Consider the following 17,743-nt stretch of genomic DNA (forward strand, 5'->3'; position numbering starts at 1 on the left):
AACCAAATAGGGGTCCACTCGGTCGGTGAGTCTCAGGTGTGGCTGGGAATGGTCAAAATATGACCAAGGAGGGAAACTGTTATGATGATATGTTAGGTGGTCATATTTTGGACCATTAGCTGTGTGTTAATCAGTGTTAATCAGCTATCAGGATTCTAACCTTGCTTGTAACTGTGCATTATTCAAACCTTGCTTTAAAATGTTGCTTTAAATGTTTCAGGCTACCAATGTTCCATGCACCCCACTGTTTTTGGACAGCGTCCAGCTGTTCCTGTTTCTTGGAAACCAAGCCCTTATCACCCTTCCTGTTGCTCTGTGGTGGTGTGCCCTTAGTGCGACCTTGGAGAGAACTGTGGAATTGTTCCTTCAGTGTATGCTGCCCACACATTCCTATTCTCAGTGATCACCAAAGCTTTGCCTTTGTTATCAGCAGGTGCTAGTGAAGGAGTGTAGGAAAGTTATTAGTTTGCAAGGCTTGCATATCTGAGAGTTGTGTAGGTGGCTTGGAAACTGTGGTTGCATATCTGAGAATTGACCGATTCAACTTCCCCTAGGGCCCGAGGGAGGGGGGAAAGAAGCCCACTGCCACATTTATTTCTTTTATTTCTTTGTTTCCTTATCCCTTAGCATACACTTTTAGTCCACACCCAGTTTTTCCTTTACACTTTTAGTCCACACCCAGTTTTGCTTTGTGTGATTATATATGTGATTGTTTTGAAGCATATTCTTAATGTGATTCAGGGGAGCCTGACTGAAGGGTCACTGAGTCACATTCCGCATGCGTGTGGTCTTCGGAAATAAAACGTGTAATTCGAGGATCCTCATCTGACTCTGTCATCTTACTCGGCCGAGTGGAGAGTCATAACACTCATCACCCAACCAACTCGTCCACCAAGTTTCGTCTGATTCCTCCACAACGTTTTCAATATCCTGCTAAAGGTCGTTTGAACCCGATCGCTCTCCAAGGTGAAGAATCACTTAAAACATTCTCGGATCTGCTCCGGATTCGGATCTTCACCAAAATCGAATCAATTCTTCGTCATTACATTCCCAACTGGCCCAGCAAGTTCCGTCGAAATCCGTCCGCAACTTGGGATATTTTATTCACAGACGTGGATGGAGGTAATTATTTATTATCCTCTCGGAACCATTTCCCCAACACTATTTCAGACACCGTTCCTTGGAATTATAGATTATGATTTGAAAGGAGAAGAGATTTTGAGATAATTTTATTCACAGTAATTATAAAAGACAAAATTCACAATCGCGTTGGAAAATGAAGCCCGTCCACGTTCATGCCCAACGCGAACACCCCAAACCCAAACCCAAACCCCACACGAATCACAAGATCATAAATGATTTTTGCACAATTTTTTTTTGTTTTTTTTAACAGTTCAATAATGACATCACAAGGTGAATGAAATGTTTCAGCTCAACAAAGTTTTTTTTTTTTTGTTTCCATTTCTTCCACTTCTATCTTGATAATGAAGTTTCAGTTCTTTGAAATGTGAAGAAGTAGAAATGGGACGGAGATATATCGAACACGTCTCAAGAATCTATAGGTCTTCCCAGCACTTTCTTGATGTTGCTGAAAAACAATAAATAAATACTTTACTTTTACAACATCGAATTAATTAATATATTATTTTATTAATTTTTAATCAACTTCACTTACCTCACATCAAGCACCATCCAACAAAGAAATACATCGATACGTTTAGAACCCAGAGAGTCTTCTTGGTGAAACCCACTATCCAAGTCTCCAAAATATAACCCACCTTCCAAGTCTCCAAGGAAGAACTCTTTTCCTGATTTTCCTGAATTTCCCGAGTCTCCAAGGTAGGTCTCACATTGTGAGCCATCTCAGCAGAACTCTTCCCCCCCCACACGACTCCCCGAGTCTCCAAGGTAGGTACCACAATGTGAGCCATCTCAGCAGAACTCTTCCCCCCCCCCCATCCAACCCCCCACCCCAAGTCTCCAAGGTAGGTCCCACATTGTGAGCCATCTCAGCAGAACTCTTTTCCTGATTTCCCGAATTTTGTGAGTCTCCAAGGAAGAACTGGTATGTTGGTTTATCAAGGTAGAACTTGTTCTGTGGGTCATCAAGGCAGAACTCATATGCTGGGTCTTGATTGTTCTTAAGGTCTCAAAACAACTTTCTCATCATCGTCGATGTTCGATTCCAAAATATCGATTTGGAGGTGTAAATCAGCACAGGTAGCAGAGAGAGGTTACCTGCTTGATGGACTCATTCAAATTATTAAATTCTATTCACTCCGAATTATTAAGTTCTCGTCATGATATTTTGAACAAGGAAGCAACAGATTGACAAATGGACACAAAAAAGGGTGCAAGTGATTAAATAAGGTCTACGGAAGGTTTAAGTACCTGGAGTTCTGGAGACAGGTGTTTATTTGAATAATTTTGGATCGGCCATCTGTAACAGCCTGATGTTTCGTTTTAAATTCTTCGAGAGCTTGTACGATGGAGTGATGATCGATCCACTGCCAAACATCGTATCCTCGTATCCGGCGGCCAATACTACAACTTCTTCCTCTGCACACATCAACAAAAGGGAGTCAAAACCACTCAATGGCATTGTCATCACAATCTCCATCATTATCATATCTTCCAACACAATCCTGGAAATACTGGACTGGATTCTCTCAATAGCTTTCTTCATCTCGGTTCAATTTTTCTTTTCTTTTGCCTTCAATTTCACATCTTCATTTTATTCATCACAAACTCCCACTGGATTGGCATTAAAGGTTTTCACACAATTCATTTTAATGAGTACGTGCCCGTAAAAAAAAAAAAGAATAAATAAATATTCCAACCACGAGCAAGAAACAACAACAACAGACCGTTTCTTCGCTCTCGCGTGCCCGTATGTGCGTGGCCCGGAAGTTTGCAAATCACAGTTACGATGATTCGCAATTTAGGTTTTAATGGCCAATTATTCAATTAGCGCCAACGTATTTTACCTTTTTGCAATGTCGTCGCAAGGAAAAACAAAAAGAGAAGAGAAGAGAGAGAAAAAAAATTTACTTCCTGGTTCGGAGCATACCAGCACTCTGATGTTACCGAAATTTATGCACCGTCTAATATGAAAACAATCATAACTTGGGGCATTGTGTTTATCTATAAATGCGCATAAGAAATCGAGAAATTATTAGAATACACGAAATCATCACTCTCCGGAAGCCCATACGTTGTAATCTGTAATGGGGAACGTGGCTGAGCTTCCCTTCCCCCATCAGCCACGCCCACGCAATAACATGTCTTGTCATTGGTTTGGTAAATAAATGGCCATAACTTGGGAACACTTGTCCAATTAATATCAAACCTTGAAAAGGCACATCCTCAGGTCCCCAGCAATATATCTGGCAAGTTTCAATTACATCGGACCAGAGGTTGTCGAGAAACAGCGGTCACAGACACACACACACACACACACACACACACACACACACACACACACACACACACACACACACACACACACACACACATTGCTGGAATTATAGATAGATGATCATCCAGGTGTACACACTGACTTTTATACGGATACATTAACACTCAAAACAGACTTCCACCAATTGGCAGATATGTTTGGTCTTGTCTGGATTCGAGTTCAGCAAAATATTCATTTGTTATCAACACGTGTGAGACACAGACAAAATAGGACACAATGGAGGTGAAGGACGTGAAGTTCAGACAAAGTTGGAGTAATTTGTAATGTAAGGTAAGAATCTTGACAACTTACGTTCCAACCGGTTCGATGGTTTGATGTGAGGAGGTGGAGGAGGGAGTGAGCGCCTCTTCTGAGGGGTCTTTGGAAAAACGATAAAAATATGAAAGATTAAATATATTAATATATTTATCAGTTTGATGACTTGTTCAGGAAACGACAGAAGGAAATGCACTGATGGAACAGGTAATCAATGAAAAGGTGAAAGGTGATCTAATCCAATCGAGGGAGACAAAGGTCTTGTTATTTATCCTGCGTGGAGATGACCATGCCAATCAGGTACCTTTCCACCAAAATTATAATTACAATTATCTCCACAATCAAGGATATTATTTTTATTATTATTATTATTGTTGTAAGACAATGAACAGCAATGTCTGTAAAAGACAAAACGCCAAAATTTATTTCAATTTAATGTCTTGATCTTGGTGTTGGTTGTGTCTGCACCCAGTGTGTTCACCCCATATAGTTACAATTCATCCACTGGAGGGTCTAGTTGGAGATTAAATCACGGCCATGTTAGAAACCTTGGTCACTATCATCGTTCTGGGTAAAATTTACCATTGCATTGCGTGGCGCGCCATTCCACAACACACATCTGTAACGGAGTCCCACCAGGCACTCCTGGCCCATCTCAGATTTGAATCCAGTTCCACATCTGAAAACAATCTCAAGCACCTGAAAGATGCTGGAAAGCTGCTCTTGCTACGGTTATACCAACCGAAGGAGGAGAAACAATGGAATTTCCTTTTATAAGTGAGTCGTCGTGGAGCCATCTGATTTGTATGTGCTGAATGTGGAACACACAGTCCAGTTGGTGAATGTAAGCCTAAGGTTCACCCCAAGTGCCCCAAAGTATTGAACAGTGCTCACCTGTTGAAGTTCCTGTGTATGTTGTGGTCCCTGAACATCGTGCTGCTTCTGCTGTTGCAGCTGCCTGTGCTCACAATGAGGCTTCTGCTTTTCCTTCAGCCCCTCAACAATGTGTTGTTTGTGTTGTTGGTGCTGCAGTGAGTCATCACGGTGAGGATTCAGTTGCTGCTGGAGGACAACACTGTACCGTTTCTGCTGCTGCAGTTCGTCATGATGTTGAGGCTCCAATTTGGGTGGCAGCCAATCGACAACGTTCTGGTTCTGTTGGAACCTTCCTTCACGGTGAGGTTTCTGACGCATTCTGAGGGGCGTCACTTCAATTTCCACACTCTTGTTCACCGCGTGCCTCTGCTGCTTCTGTTGTTTTTTTAAGAAGACCTTTTCCTTTTTTTTCAGAAGCTGTCCCTCTTCTTCCTGTTTCTTCGGATTCAATTTCCAAAGAGCATTTGGCACAGTTGGTTCGTCCAAATCCTTAAACGGTTTGTTGAGGACCTGATCAATGACCATGTGTTCTTCTTTCCCAAGACTGATCTCAACTTCCTCCCTTTTCCACTCCTTTACCTGATTACTTTGCTTCTCCTTTTCATTTCCTGAGCGACGTTTCCGTACAAGAAGCTTTGTTTTCTCACCTGGAGTGTTTGTAGGATTCCCCCCGACAAACACCTGGGAATTTTCTCCCTGAAAATGTGCTTGGCGTTTTGCTCGTTTGCGTCCTTCGTAATTCCGTATCCCCAACAGGTCTTTTCCTTTCCTCTCCTGTTCGTTTTTATCACAATGCTTCACTTCGTGTTTATCTTTCTGCAGTTCTTCTTGTCGTTTCTTCCGTTCTTCTTCCTTCTTTTGCCATAAATCTTTTTTCAATTTGAGTTCCTTGTCCTTTTCCTTCAACTTCTGTTGTCTTTCCTTCACTAATTTCTCTCTTCGTTTCAGGTTTCCTTCGTTTTTCAGCAACTTGTTCTTTCCTTTCTTCGGTTTTTCTTTCTCTGTGAGCAAAACCTTCTCTCGATCTTTTCGATCTTCTTCCTGTTCTTTGTAACCAAAGTCTTGGTTTCCCGTCATATCCATTTCTCCTTGAATCTGCTGAACTTCCTCCATCTCAACGTGTTCGTTTTCCTGATCCTGAAGCTCCTTAACCAATGGAAGTTGGGATTTTAATTCTTCCTTTGGTTTTCTTTTTCCACCACATTGTAAACTGTAAGATAAAAACAAACATACTCAGTTCAAGCGAAAATGAAGTTCTTCATAACATGTGAAGTATTGAATGCATGGTTTTATAAAACATCAACACACATGATACATGAGAGTAGCAATACCATCGGACACGTGATCCGGAGCGTGCACATGTAACTTAAACAAGGTTCAAAGGATGGGTGTGGAACGATGAACCCAAAACATAAAAACAAGTAAATATTTATCATCATCATCATCATCATCATCATCATCATCATCATCATCATCATCATCATCATCAGATTCCTTTAACCTCCTTTTCTCCTATTTTACGAGGTTTGTCCATTGATGGAACATCTCCATTTACATCTTTCTCCAAACCCAATCTTTTTCATCTCCTTGTTCACACGTTCCTGCCATGTTTCCCATCTCTCTCAATTCCATCTTTCCTGTCCTTGGCACGTTCTTGTTTGTTGGGATTCCTCTTAACTCTCTCCATTTATTCCAAGATAATTTTATCCTCGTCCTTCCAGCCATTGCTGCTCTTTCGTTGACGTCCAACTTGTCTCCTAAATATCAAATGTTTCATCATTTCATTTCCACTCCCAATCCCACATCTTCCTGTATTACACTGTGATCAACCTGTGTCATTCCTTTGAAACATTCCTTGTATTTAAACCCACCAGATTCAAACTACCCTTCACACTACTACAGTTACTGTGGCACTACCTTCACACTACTACATTTGCTGTGGCACTACTTTCACACTACAACAGAGCACTGAATCGAGTTTGCCCCCAAACACCTTTGTCATATCGATCACGTGACCGTCCACTCGACACTTTTTTTGTTTTCTTTACCATTAATCATAAACTTGGTCTTGGTAGTTATAATTGGGGAAACACTTTCACCGAGGAAGAAAAACAAGATGTCTTTGTGAAGACTTAAAATCATGTAAGAAGAAGAAAACCCAATCTGATCTCCTTTGAAATGTTCAAACCTTATGGTGAGTGTTTAACGGTTCCCATGATCTGGTTCCCCCTGCTCTCACTGGACCAGACATTCGTTTATCAGAATTGATTACACTGAACAACAAATTTCAAAAGTTTTTTTTTACTGGAGATGTGTAAAGTGATTAAGACTAATTTGGGTACGCTGATTTCAAAAATCATAACCGTTTTGCTGTATCACGTCAGGATTTTCAGGAACAGAAATATTCCCATTGCCTAGAAGTCAGGATTTCAATGAAATTTACATATGTCTTTAACATGTCTATTTCGTACAATTGTTGTTAACTTGTGTTATATTTCTTTCTTTCAGATAAAGATGAGTAGGCGTTCCTGTACCAATCATCCTGACAACTTCTGTTATGTCTGTGGTCGGTATACCAAAAAAGATCAACAGCGAAGTATATCTACAGCAGTGAAAATGAAGGCCGCCTACTTTCACTACTTCGGGTGTAAGGTGGGGGACCAAGAACAGAGCTGGGCACCACACATCTGCTGCACAAGCTGTCACACAACCTTGACTCAGTGGTTGGTGGGCAAGCGCGCGAGCATGCCATTTGCGGTGCCCATGATATGGCGTGAGCCGCAGAATCATCATGATGATTGTTATTTCTGCTGCACAAGCATCGCCGGCTTCAACAAGAAGAATAAAGGTCACATCAAGTACGCTGACTGCGTCTCTGCTCGTAAACCTGTGCCTCATGATGACGAGAACCCCGTTCCAACACCTCCAGCTGATCAGAACATAGCTGTAAGCAGTGGTGAAGAGGATGGTGATGATGAACCTTGGAACCCGACACTCAAGAATCACACCTTCTGAACCAGGGAGACTTAAATGATCTTGTAAGAGATCTCTCGCTGTCAAAGGCGAAGGCAGAGCTGCTTGGATCAAGGCTGCAGCAGTGGAATCTACTTGAACCTAACACCAAGATATCCTTGTTCAGAGCACGTCACAGAGACATGGCTGAGTTCTTTGAGATGGAAGACACGATGACATTCTGCAGTGACATCAACGGTCTGTTGAAAGAACTTGGGTGTGATCACGATCCTGCAGACTGGCGCCTCTTCATCGACTCGGGGAAGAACAGCTTGAAGGCTGTTTTGCTCCACAATGGCAACGAGAAACCATCAGTCCCACTGGCTCACGCGTTCGGCATGACAGAGACCTATGAGACTATGCGGCAGCTGCTTGATTCCATCAAGTACAATGACTTCAACTGGCACATCTGCGGAGACTTGAAAGTGGTGGCGCTGTTGTTAGGGCTGCAGTCAGGCTACACGAAATACATGTGCTTCCTTTGTCTCTGGGATAGCAGAGACGACAAGAATCACTGGACGAAGAAAGATTGGGAAGAGCGAAAAGAGCATGTACCTGGTCGACACAACGTGAAGCATGTCGCCCTTGTCGACCCAGCCAAGGTTTTCCTTCCACCACTCCACATAAAGCTCGGCTTGATGAAAAGTTTTGTACGGGCAATGGATCTGAATGGGCGTGGGTTTTTATACCTCAAGGAAAAGTTTGGCAACACCTTGTCGGAGGCCAAGATCAAGGCTGGTGTCTTTGTTGGACCACAAATCCGACAGATTATGAAGGACGAAACTTTTCCGACAACTCTAAACCCCAAAGAGCTGGCAGCGTGGAGGAGCTTCAAAGCTGTGACGGACAACTTCTTGGGGAACGAGCGCGCGGACAACTATGAAGAAATAGTGCAGCAGCTGCTGGAGTCCTTCAGGAAACTTGGCTCCAGGATGTCCCTGAAAATCCATTTCCTACACCAGCACCTGAACTTCTTCCCTGACAACTTGGGAGCAGTCTCGGACGAGCATGGCGAGCGATTCCACCAAGAGATTTCACTCATGGAGACGCGTTACCAAGGGCGGCACAACCCGAACATGATGGGCGATTTCTGCTGGTTCCTGCATCGTGAAACTGACACAGAGAAGCACAAACGCAAAGCCAAATGCCTAAAGCATTTTTAATTACATTCTAGTGGAGTTTTTCTGTAATTTCTATAATTTTGAAGCATTCATGATGAAATAAATGAATAAATGAATTTTTGTAAATTTCATTGAAATCCTGACTTCTAGGTCAGGTCAGGTATGGGAGCATGTGCCAGAACAGCACGTTGCTGCGTCCACTTTCCGCCGGTACTCCAGGGGCCTCCGTCTGGCCATCCCCCAGGCAGATGCCAGGCCTATCCATCCCCATCTCCTTGAGATGATGGTCAACCTGTTGCAACCATGAGGCATGTGGTCGACCCACTGGCCTCCTCCACTCATGAGACTCCCTCGCTGAGAGAATCTGGTGAGCAGGATCAGAGTCAGGAAAACGAGCCACATGTCCATACAGCCGCAACTGACGCTCACGGACTATGCAGGTAACAAATCTCATCCGAGTCTCTCTCAGCAACCGCTCGTTGGACACAAAATCCGACCAGCGATAGCCAAGGATTCTCCGAAGAGACCTGGTACCAAAGGAATTAAGTCTCCGTCTCAGATCCTTGGTCAGAGTCCAAGTCTCGCACCCATAGAGCAAGACTGGAAGTACCAAGGACCTGAAGACTCGGACTTTCGTCCTCCCGCACAGGTACCGGCAGCGCCACACCCCATGATCCAGTGAATCCATGACTCCCCAGGCCCGACCCAGACGTCTATTGACCTCTGACTCACAGCCAGCAGAGACATGAATATCACTGCCAAGGTAAGTGAATCTCTCCACGACCTCAACATCCTCACCACAAACAGACACAGACAGGACAGCAGCATCCAAGATGTCACCGAAAGCCTGGATCTTAGTTTTGACCCAAGAAACCCGTAATCCCAACGGCTCCGACTCCTCATTCAGCACCTCGAGGGCCCCCAAGAGGATGTCTAAAGTCTCTGCAAAGATGACTGCATCATCTGCAAAGTCAAGGTCCGAGATCTTGACATTCCCAAATGACGCACCTCAACTTGATCTCTCCGACATCCTCCCGAGAATCCAGTCCATACAAGTGCTGAAAAGTGTGGGGGCCAGTACACATCCCTGACGAACTCCAGTAACAACTGGAAATGCGTCAGAGATGGTACCACCACACTTCACAGCACTCTCAGTACCAGAGTAGAGTTCAGACATCAGATCGATCAGTTTTGGTGGCACCCCACGAAGACCAAGAATCCTCCAGAGGACATCCCGATTCACTGAATCGAACGCTTTGCAGAGATCAACATAGGCTGCAAGCAGCCCCTGCCGAAACTCTCGTCTGCGTTCGGTGAGGACACGAAGTGCAAGGATACGGTCAATTGTTGACCTCTTTGGTGTAAAGCCTGACTGCTCTGGACGCTGGTGCTCAAGCAGATGGTGGCGAACCCTATCGAGAATTATCCGAGCAAAGACCTTGCCCGGCACTGAGAGCAGCGTCACCCCTCGGTAGTTGTTGCAGTCTTGGTGATCACCCTTCCCTTTCCAGAGAGGGACAACAAGGCCCCTCTTCCAGTCAGTTGGGATGATGCCTGTGTTCCAGGCAGAGCACAAAACTGCATGCAACGACACGAGTGCAGCATTTCCACCAGCCTTGAGAAGTTCGGCATGGATGCCACAGATCCCTGGAGCTTTGCCCCATTTCAACTGGTTCACCGCAGCCCGTGTTTCCACAAGCGTAGGTGGACCACAGTTGATTCGAGGGTCAGCAACAGGGATTGTAACACCCTTGACGTCCAACTCGACAGCTGGGGGATCAGCCTGGTACAACCGCTCAAAGTAACCGGCCCAGCGGGCCTTCACTTCAGACTCCTCTGTCAAGAGCCGACCACTCTCTGCTCGAACTGTAGTGCTCCGAGGGATGGGCTTGGATGAACGTAATGCGCGAATTCCCCTGTAAGCGGGACGAGAATCACCTGTCCACAGGTGATGCTCTACCCCCTCACAGATTCCTCGCACATAGGCCTCCTTTTCCACCCTCAGTGCACGTATAGTTTTACGCCTCAGCTCCCTGAACAGCTCAGCTCTGCCATTCAGCCTGGCCCTGCGACTCTGGTCAATGGTATCCAGCGTCCCTTGAGAGACAAAATTCTTCTTTGCCCTGCGGTGAGCTCCAAGGCATCCACCGGCAACATCAAGGACGGTGGTCTTGAAGGCGCTCCACAACTCTTCAGGACCCCCCAAAGCACCCAGACCCCCCAAGTGTCCACTCAGCCTGTTCGCAAACTCCTCAGCTACTCTCTCATCCCTGAGCTTGGCAACATCCAGCCTCGGCTGGGATGGTACCATTCTCCAGGATTTAAGGTGCAGCTTTAGAGTTGCTACAACAAGCCTGTGGTCAGTATTGAGGAACTGAGCACTCCGGTAGACCCTGCAGTTCTGGATCATCCTCCAACGACCGTCAATGAGGACATGGTCATTCTCCTTTGCCACACCGCCAGCGTTGGAATACCAAGTCCAGCGATGAGCTTCTGGGCGCTGAAACCATGAACCAGCCACCCTAAGTCCATGACTTCTTGCAAAGTCAAGGAACTTAGTGCCATTCTGGTTCATAGTTCCTGACCCATGGGGACCAACACACACCTCATAACCATCCCTATCAGTTCCAGTCGATGCATTGAAATCCCCCAAGACTAGAAGTGTATCTCGTCTGGGGCACTGATCAACCACAGACTCGAGTGTGGCGTAGAATGCATCCTTCACGGTGAGATCACTCGCCTCAGTCGGAGCATAAACAGAGACCAGGGAAATGACACCTAAGGAGTGACGAATCCTTAATCTCATAATAAGCTCGTTGACCGGTGTTACCTCAATTATCATTGGGGTCCGCTTATTGGACACAGCTACAGCAACTCCTTGGGTATGATAACCATCAGAGCGACCAGACCAATAGTAGGTGTAACAACCCACCATTATCTCGCCGCAATCCGGTCTCCGAACCTCAGAGAGAGCTGCAATCCCGATGTCCAAACGCTTGAGCTCAGATGATAACAGAGACAGGTGATCATCCTCTCTTAGGGATAGGACATTCCAGGCACCCACCCGAAGGGACCGCCTCAGGTTAACCCAAGGAGACCGCCGTCTGGTGGACGACACCTCAGCACCACTCCGACACACTCTCCCGCAATCTGACCCAGGGATGTTACCCCGTGGTTTCCCTCCTATCAAAGATTGGGGGTCCCGAAGGCTTTGCCCCAATCCCGTCATCCGGTGAGCTGCCCTGCGAAGGGAGGCTGCACAGGAGGTACTCCCATGGAGTGGGTTTTCAGATTTTTTTGCGTTTTTGTGTTTTGCGGAATGAAGAGTTTTACGGTGGCCGGAGTGCAAATCCTGCCACCAACCTCCTCATAAGAAGTGACCCAACTGCAGGAGGACGTCCGCAGACACAGTTGGGCACTAGATATGGATGGCCGTTGGCTCACAAGGAGCTCCTCCGCCCTTTGACAGGTTTTGTTTTTAATCCTGCTGGGTGTCCATATCCAAACACCCGCCTCACCAGAAAACCTGGTGGGGGAGACGGTTTAGTCGCCGACAACCCGACCATGGAACAGGTTAGTACAGGTTTGCATGGTACCTGTAGCAGGTCACAGATCGAACCTGACCTGACATTAAGGTCAGGTCTTCTAGGCAATGTCTTCTAGGCAAAGTCAGGTGACTTCTAGGCAATGGGAATATTTCTGTTACTGAAAATCCTGACGTGATACAGCAAAACTGTTATGATTTTTGAAATCAGCGTACCCAAATTAGTCTAAATCACTTTACACATCTCCAGTAAAAAATTTTTGTTGTTCAGTGTTATTTGTAAGAATTCAATGTGAACTTGTTTCTAATCTCTGAGCTATCTTGTCCCTTTGGATGAACACATTATAATAGTGATGAAAGTCACTCGTGTTCCTCACCAGTGAATGCAGCATTTCTTTTTGTGAGATGTCTTTCTGAACCAACGTGATGGTTCACGTGAAATGACACCGACAATCAATAGCAACGCAATCGCTACGACGACAATGTCAAGAACACTGTCCATCATTCCCTGATCCCCAGGATCATTCTGGAAAATCTGTGGACATGGACAAGCGCAGGGACAGGAGAAGTGTTCATTACATTTTTTAAAAACAACAAAAAACCTCATCCAAACAGTTTTGTGATCTATAATAACAGATGTGTGTGTGTGTGTGTGTGTGTGTGTGTGTGTGTGTGTGTGTGTGTGTGTGTGTGTGTGTGTGTGTGTGTGTCAGTGTGTGCCTCCATAAGTCCAAAACCATAAAATCTAGAAACCTGAATCTTTGTACGCACACAAAGAAAACTCCAAGGAAGGGCAGGACTGAAAATTTGGTGGTGTTGTTAATTAAAACACCCCTTTGAAGATAATTAATGGACTTATTAATTAAATCCTTCATCAGGTGAATCATCGGCCACCTCGCTCTCTGGGGTCTTAAGGCTCATCCTGGGTTGCCCCACTGGGGTCTGAAGCCGCCATGTTATTTTGGCCTCCTTAACCATACCCTGACTTGGAACAGGCCATAACAAATTGTTAATGACAAAGTTTTTTTTGTTTTTTTTTCCACTTTCATCATTCATATTATCAAATGCCTGTTCATCACAGCTACAAATCGCTGGGTACATTGCAATGCTGATAAACGCTCGGAGACGCCAGCGTTCTTGGCTTTATTTAATTTCCGCACATGCCATAACCTCAAGTATTTATTTGCCTTTGCCGAATTCCAAAATTTAAACTATAGAATTGAACTTAGCAACAGTTCTGATGCTAAGAAGTGTTCATTTGTCTAATTCAGACATATTTGATAGTTTGGGTGTTTCCGAGAGGTGTATGTTTAATATGACAGTTTGGTGACCCAAACGAGCCGTTACTCATCAACTGTTTCAATGGAGTGTTTAAGCCACTTGGCAATTGTTCTACAATATTCACACTGTCACTTAATATTGTGTATCAATTGTCTTGAACAATGTTCAGGGGCCGCTTGCCTGCGATGGCCCCACATTGTTTTGTGGTCACTTCAGCATCGATAAATAGCGATTAAAAAAAATGAAATGTTTGGTGAACATCACGGCTGGATAGCCGAGAGGGACGCACCCTTGCTCGAAGCTGTATCACCTGGATATGAATCCCGACCCAGTGATAAACTGTAACCCCGGTGTTTCACAGGCAGGATGATTCATCAATTGTCACATCTGCCGATTGTGCGGTTACAATATGCTGTTAAAATGGACGTCACATCTGCCGGAATCCCCCCCTCCCAACCTCTCTCCTCCCCTTCCGGCCTTCCCTCCCCCCCACACACCCTTCCCATATCTCACCCACCCCTGTCCCTCTCCCACCATCTCTGAAAGTATTTGGATGGTGGTTAAGCCCAAACGGTGGTTATGTCCGGACTGAACCTCCCCTCACACTGCCTTACCTTCCCCCACCCCTCCTCACTCCCACCCTTCTTCCTCCCTCCCTCCCCACCCATTCCTCCCTCCCTCACCCATTCCTCCCTCACCCCCTCCTTCCTTGTCTCTCTCTTCTCTTTCTCTCCCTCTTCTCTTCTCTTTCTCTCCCTCTTAACATCCCGAACAGCGAAGTGAAGGGTTGTGTTTGCGAGTTGAAAAGAACATTTGATTTTCTCATAAAAGGTTCATGAAAAGTTCAGTTTAAAATTAAGTGTTAATTACACATAAGAGTTCAGACCCAACTTTGAGAAGCATTTTCCAGGTACTCGTTTCCAGCCCATGACCAATGAGTGCAAAGTGTGGAACTAGTCCCATGGAAGTTTATTGTGAAGATGAACACGACCATGAAGGAGAGTTTTATCTTTGGAGAGAAACTCAAACTTTGTGTCGTGGGGAAAGTTCACCTGCAGTATCAAACCAAACATAATCTCACAACAAAGAGAGTTTACACAACTGAAAGGATAAACCAGGAAGCAGAAATATGGGATTTAAACTGGGTTCTGACACACAATGGCCTACTCCTTTTTAAAGGCTGCTCCTGGAATCTTTACTTTCGACAAGAATGGGTCATTAGGACAGCCAGCTTGATTTGTTCTCTGAAAGGATGGGATGAAAATCTGACCGTTCCACGATGAAGCACTACCCCGACAGATTATAGTGGAATCCGATTACATAGTGAATCAAACTCAGATTAGTGAAAATAAAATGGCCCTCCCACCGACCCTGTAATCAGGCAGCAGTTGTCACTATCTGATCAGTAGTTCAATAAATTTGCCAACTTTGATTTTTCACTTTTATTTGTTCAAGGATATCATACTGAATCACTTTCAACTTGTCTTCCAATTTTCAGTGTCATATTTTACCACCTGGGGGCGCTTTTTTTCAAAATGGCTGCCAAAATCACAGAAAAATGTTAAAAACAAAATGACCAAGCATATCAACTGATATGATGATGTTTTCTGGATTGTTTTACTCACAGGTACCTATCCATTGCTTCCTCCAATGACCTGCTTACTTAGGAAAAAAGGAGAAAGGATACCAATCTGGGAAAGCTACCATAAACTTGGAAGAGAGAGAGAGCAGATGCCTTGGTGGGATGGTATGCCTTCAAAGGGACAGACAACACGGGCACATTTGCTGGAAAGGAAGTCACAAATCATTTCAAGGCATTTATGAGTGGTGATGGCCCCATATTAGATGCATCTACTGCTTTTGGAAGAAGTACTGAAGTGCCAGAGTGGGTTTTCAAGCAGATGGAACGCTACGTATGTGTTTTGTACAAGCCATCTGGAAGTGTAGAGAGTGTAAGAGAGTTACGGTGGTCCCTGTTTGCACAGAATGGAAAGGAGGGCCGGAAACTCCCTCCCACCCTCAGAACATTAAAACCTCACACAGAACGGGCGGTTTTCATGGCGTTGGTTTGGAAGTCATCCTGCAAGCCATGCCCCAACATTCCACCACCAACCAACTATTCTTGGCAACTTCAGGATGGTAATTTGATGCCAGTATTAAGGAAAAATCCACCAGCACCAAAAGCTCTTTTGGAGCTTCGAAGCTGTTCCTGTAGCAGTTCCTGCATGACAAACAGATGTGGATGCCGAAAGAATACACTGGTGTGCACCGATGCTTGCGGATGTGGTGATGGGTGTGAAAATTCAGAGGACTATATTGCAGAAATAGAAGAAGAGGAGGAGCTTTTTTAGACCAGTTCATATTTGAAAGGCCCTATAATATTAATCTGCCATAGACAATACAGGGGTGATGAACTTACGAGACATAATTTGAACTTCAAATGGTATTGCATGGAAAATGTTCATTATACTTCACAAGTATTGGTAACTAAACAAAACTGATGTCAGGATACCTGTCCAAAAAGCGAGACGATAACGTATAGTGGTCTGGGAAAACCTGTCAGAAGTCGCGCCGGACAAGTTCCTCGTTTGAACAAATGGTACGAACACATATCAATTTATGTTTACTTCCCATTGTTACCATGCACGCTTATTCCAAAAGAGTATGGACCTGCTTGTTCCATACTCTTTTGAATGAGCGTACATGGTAACGATAGGCGGAAAAAAACAATAAATTGTTAGGTTGCGTGACCGTTTTAAACAAGGAACTTGTCCATCGTGACTTCCGATGGGTTTTCTCAGACCACCACACATATTTCATCTGTAGGCCTACAACAGTATTGTCTATGAGTAAACAATAATTGATTGAGTTAAGGTGTATCCAAATCACTAAAATCCTTAATATGTCAAGTATTGAAGGAAATCATCTTTAAATAGTGAAAACATTCGGGACACTGCATAAAGGTGAACATTTTCAGTTGAATTTGAACCAAATCGGTAATCTTTATAATGAATGATACATTTTATGGGAATTTTTTTTTAATGATTTTGGCCGCCATCTTGGAGAAATGCGCCCTCTTTGAGTAGTTGACTACAATGTTTTTGATACTTAAGCTTACTGTTAAACTAACTTGAAGATCATTTGGCCAAAACATTGGAAAATATCATTCTAAATTGCTGGAATTATTGGTGAAAATTACGTTTTTAACAGCTTTTTTATGATTGTGGCAGCCATTTTGAAAAGCGCCCTCACATGGTGAAATACTTAACTGAAAATTAGAAGACAAGTTGAAAGTGATTTATTGTGATGTCCTTGAACAAATAAAAGTGAAAAATCAAAGTTGGCAAAATTCTTGAAGTCGGTGACAACTGCTGCCTGACTACTGGAAGAACATGAAAATAAATTCCTGTTTAACCACCTGAACAAGTCCCAACTTGTGTCCTTTTATCTGAACTTTTGTTGAGCTAGTTATCTCTTACAACCTCCACTCACCTCCTGGGGTGGTCGAGATATTCTACTACCGAGGACTCGCAAGACCGTAACGAGAATCCACATCTCTGGTGCACGCTAACCCACCAACTGGTGAGTCAATGCGCTGATTTTCATTGTTTGACGTCACAATGAACAGTGACCACGCCCCCTACTTATGTCACCTTTTCCATTGCTCTTGTTGGAATTCCCATTGTTAATTGTCATCACTTACAACCAATGCTCAACGTTGACCACCCCCACTATTTTACATCATTTATTGTCTTTAATGATTAAACTCTTTCCAGGGTCTCTCTAAAGTTCAGGAAAGGGCAATCAAGTTCAATTTAACAATTAAGGGAAATTACTGCGATTTTATGAATAAGACAGGAAATACAATTTAAATTCTCTTTACCACCACCATCACGACCACTCCAATCATCACAACCACAATCACTATCAGCACCACTCTTACAACAACCATCACTCCAATAACCAAACACCACCACCGTTCCATCGATTCCTCAACTGAACCACACACCACCACCACCACCACACTACAGCACACCACCACCACATCTGATGTTATATTCAGAACAAGAAAGTTGTTTTGGTAAAACGTTTTACATTTCAATCACACTTGTTACATTCACCATCACACCTTTGTCGTCGAATCAAAAACAAGAGAAGTTTCACCTGGAATAACCA

General features: G+C 44.2%; 1 protein-coding gene across 1 annotated transcript; it reads right to left on the reverse strand.

Moving 5' to 3' along the window:
* Positions 1-2,210: 2,210 nt before the first annotated feature.
* LOC147009320 (uncharacterized) lies at positions 2,211-12,815 on the reverse strand. The gene is made up of 4 exons (XM_085862014.1): positions 12,664-12,815; positions 4,628-5,819; positions 3,770-3,836; positions 2,211-2,559 (listed from the first exon to the last, which is right to left on the reverse strand). The coding sequence occupies exons 1-4, from the start codon at positions 12,789-12,791 to the stop codon at positions 2,414-2,416; spliced, it is 1,533 nt and encodes a 510-aa protein (XP_085718140.1). The 5' UTR covers positions 12,792-12,815; the 3' UTR covers positions 2,211-2,413.
* Positions 12,816-17,743: the final 4,928 nt, after the last annotated feature.

The sequence above is a fragment of the Eptatretus burgeri genome, chromosome 17 (genome assembly GCF_056783735.1).
Source record: "Eptatretus burgeri isolate ZD-2024b chromosome 17, Ebu_testis_v1, whole genome shotgun sequence".
Classification (NCBI taxonomy): Eukaryota; Metazoa; Chordata; class Myxini; order Myxiniformes; family Myxinidae; genus Eptatretus; species Eptatretus burgeri.

What these genes read in the sequence shown, in the direction of transcription:
- LOC147009320 (XM_085862014.1), bottom strand. Translation starts at nt 12,791, where the DNA reads ATGATGGACAGTGTTCTTGACATTGTCGTCGTAGCGATTGCGTTGCTA. An exon ending in AAGAAATGCTGCATTCACTG is followed by an intron (nt 5,820 to 12,663) that starts GTGAGGAACACG and finishes TTTATCTTACAG; the next exon opens with TTTACAATGTGGTGGAAAAA. An exon ending in ACCATCGAACCGGTTGGAAC is followed by an intron (nt 2,560 to 3,769) that starts GTAAGTTGTCAA and finishes TGATGTGTGCAG; the next exon opens with AGGAAGAAGTTGTAGTATTG.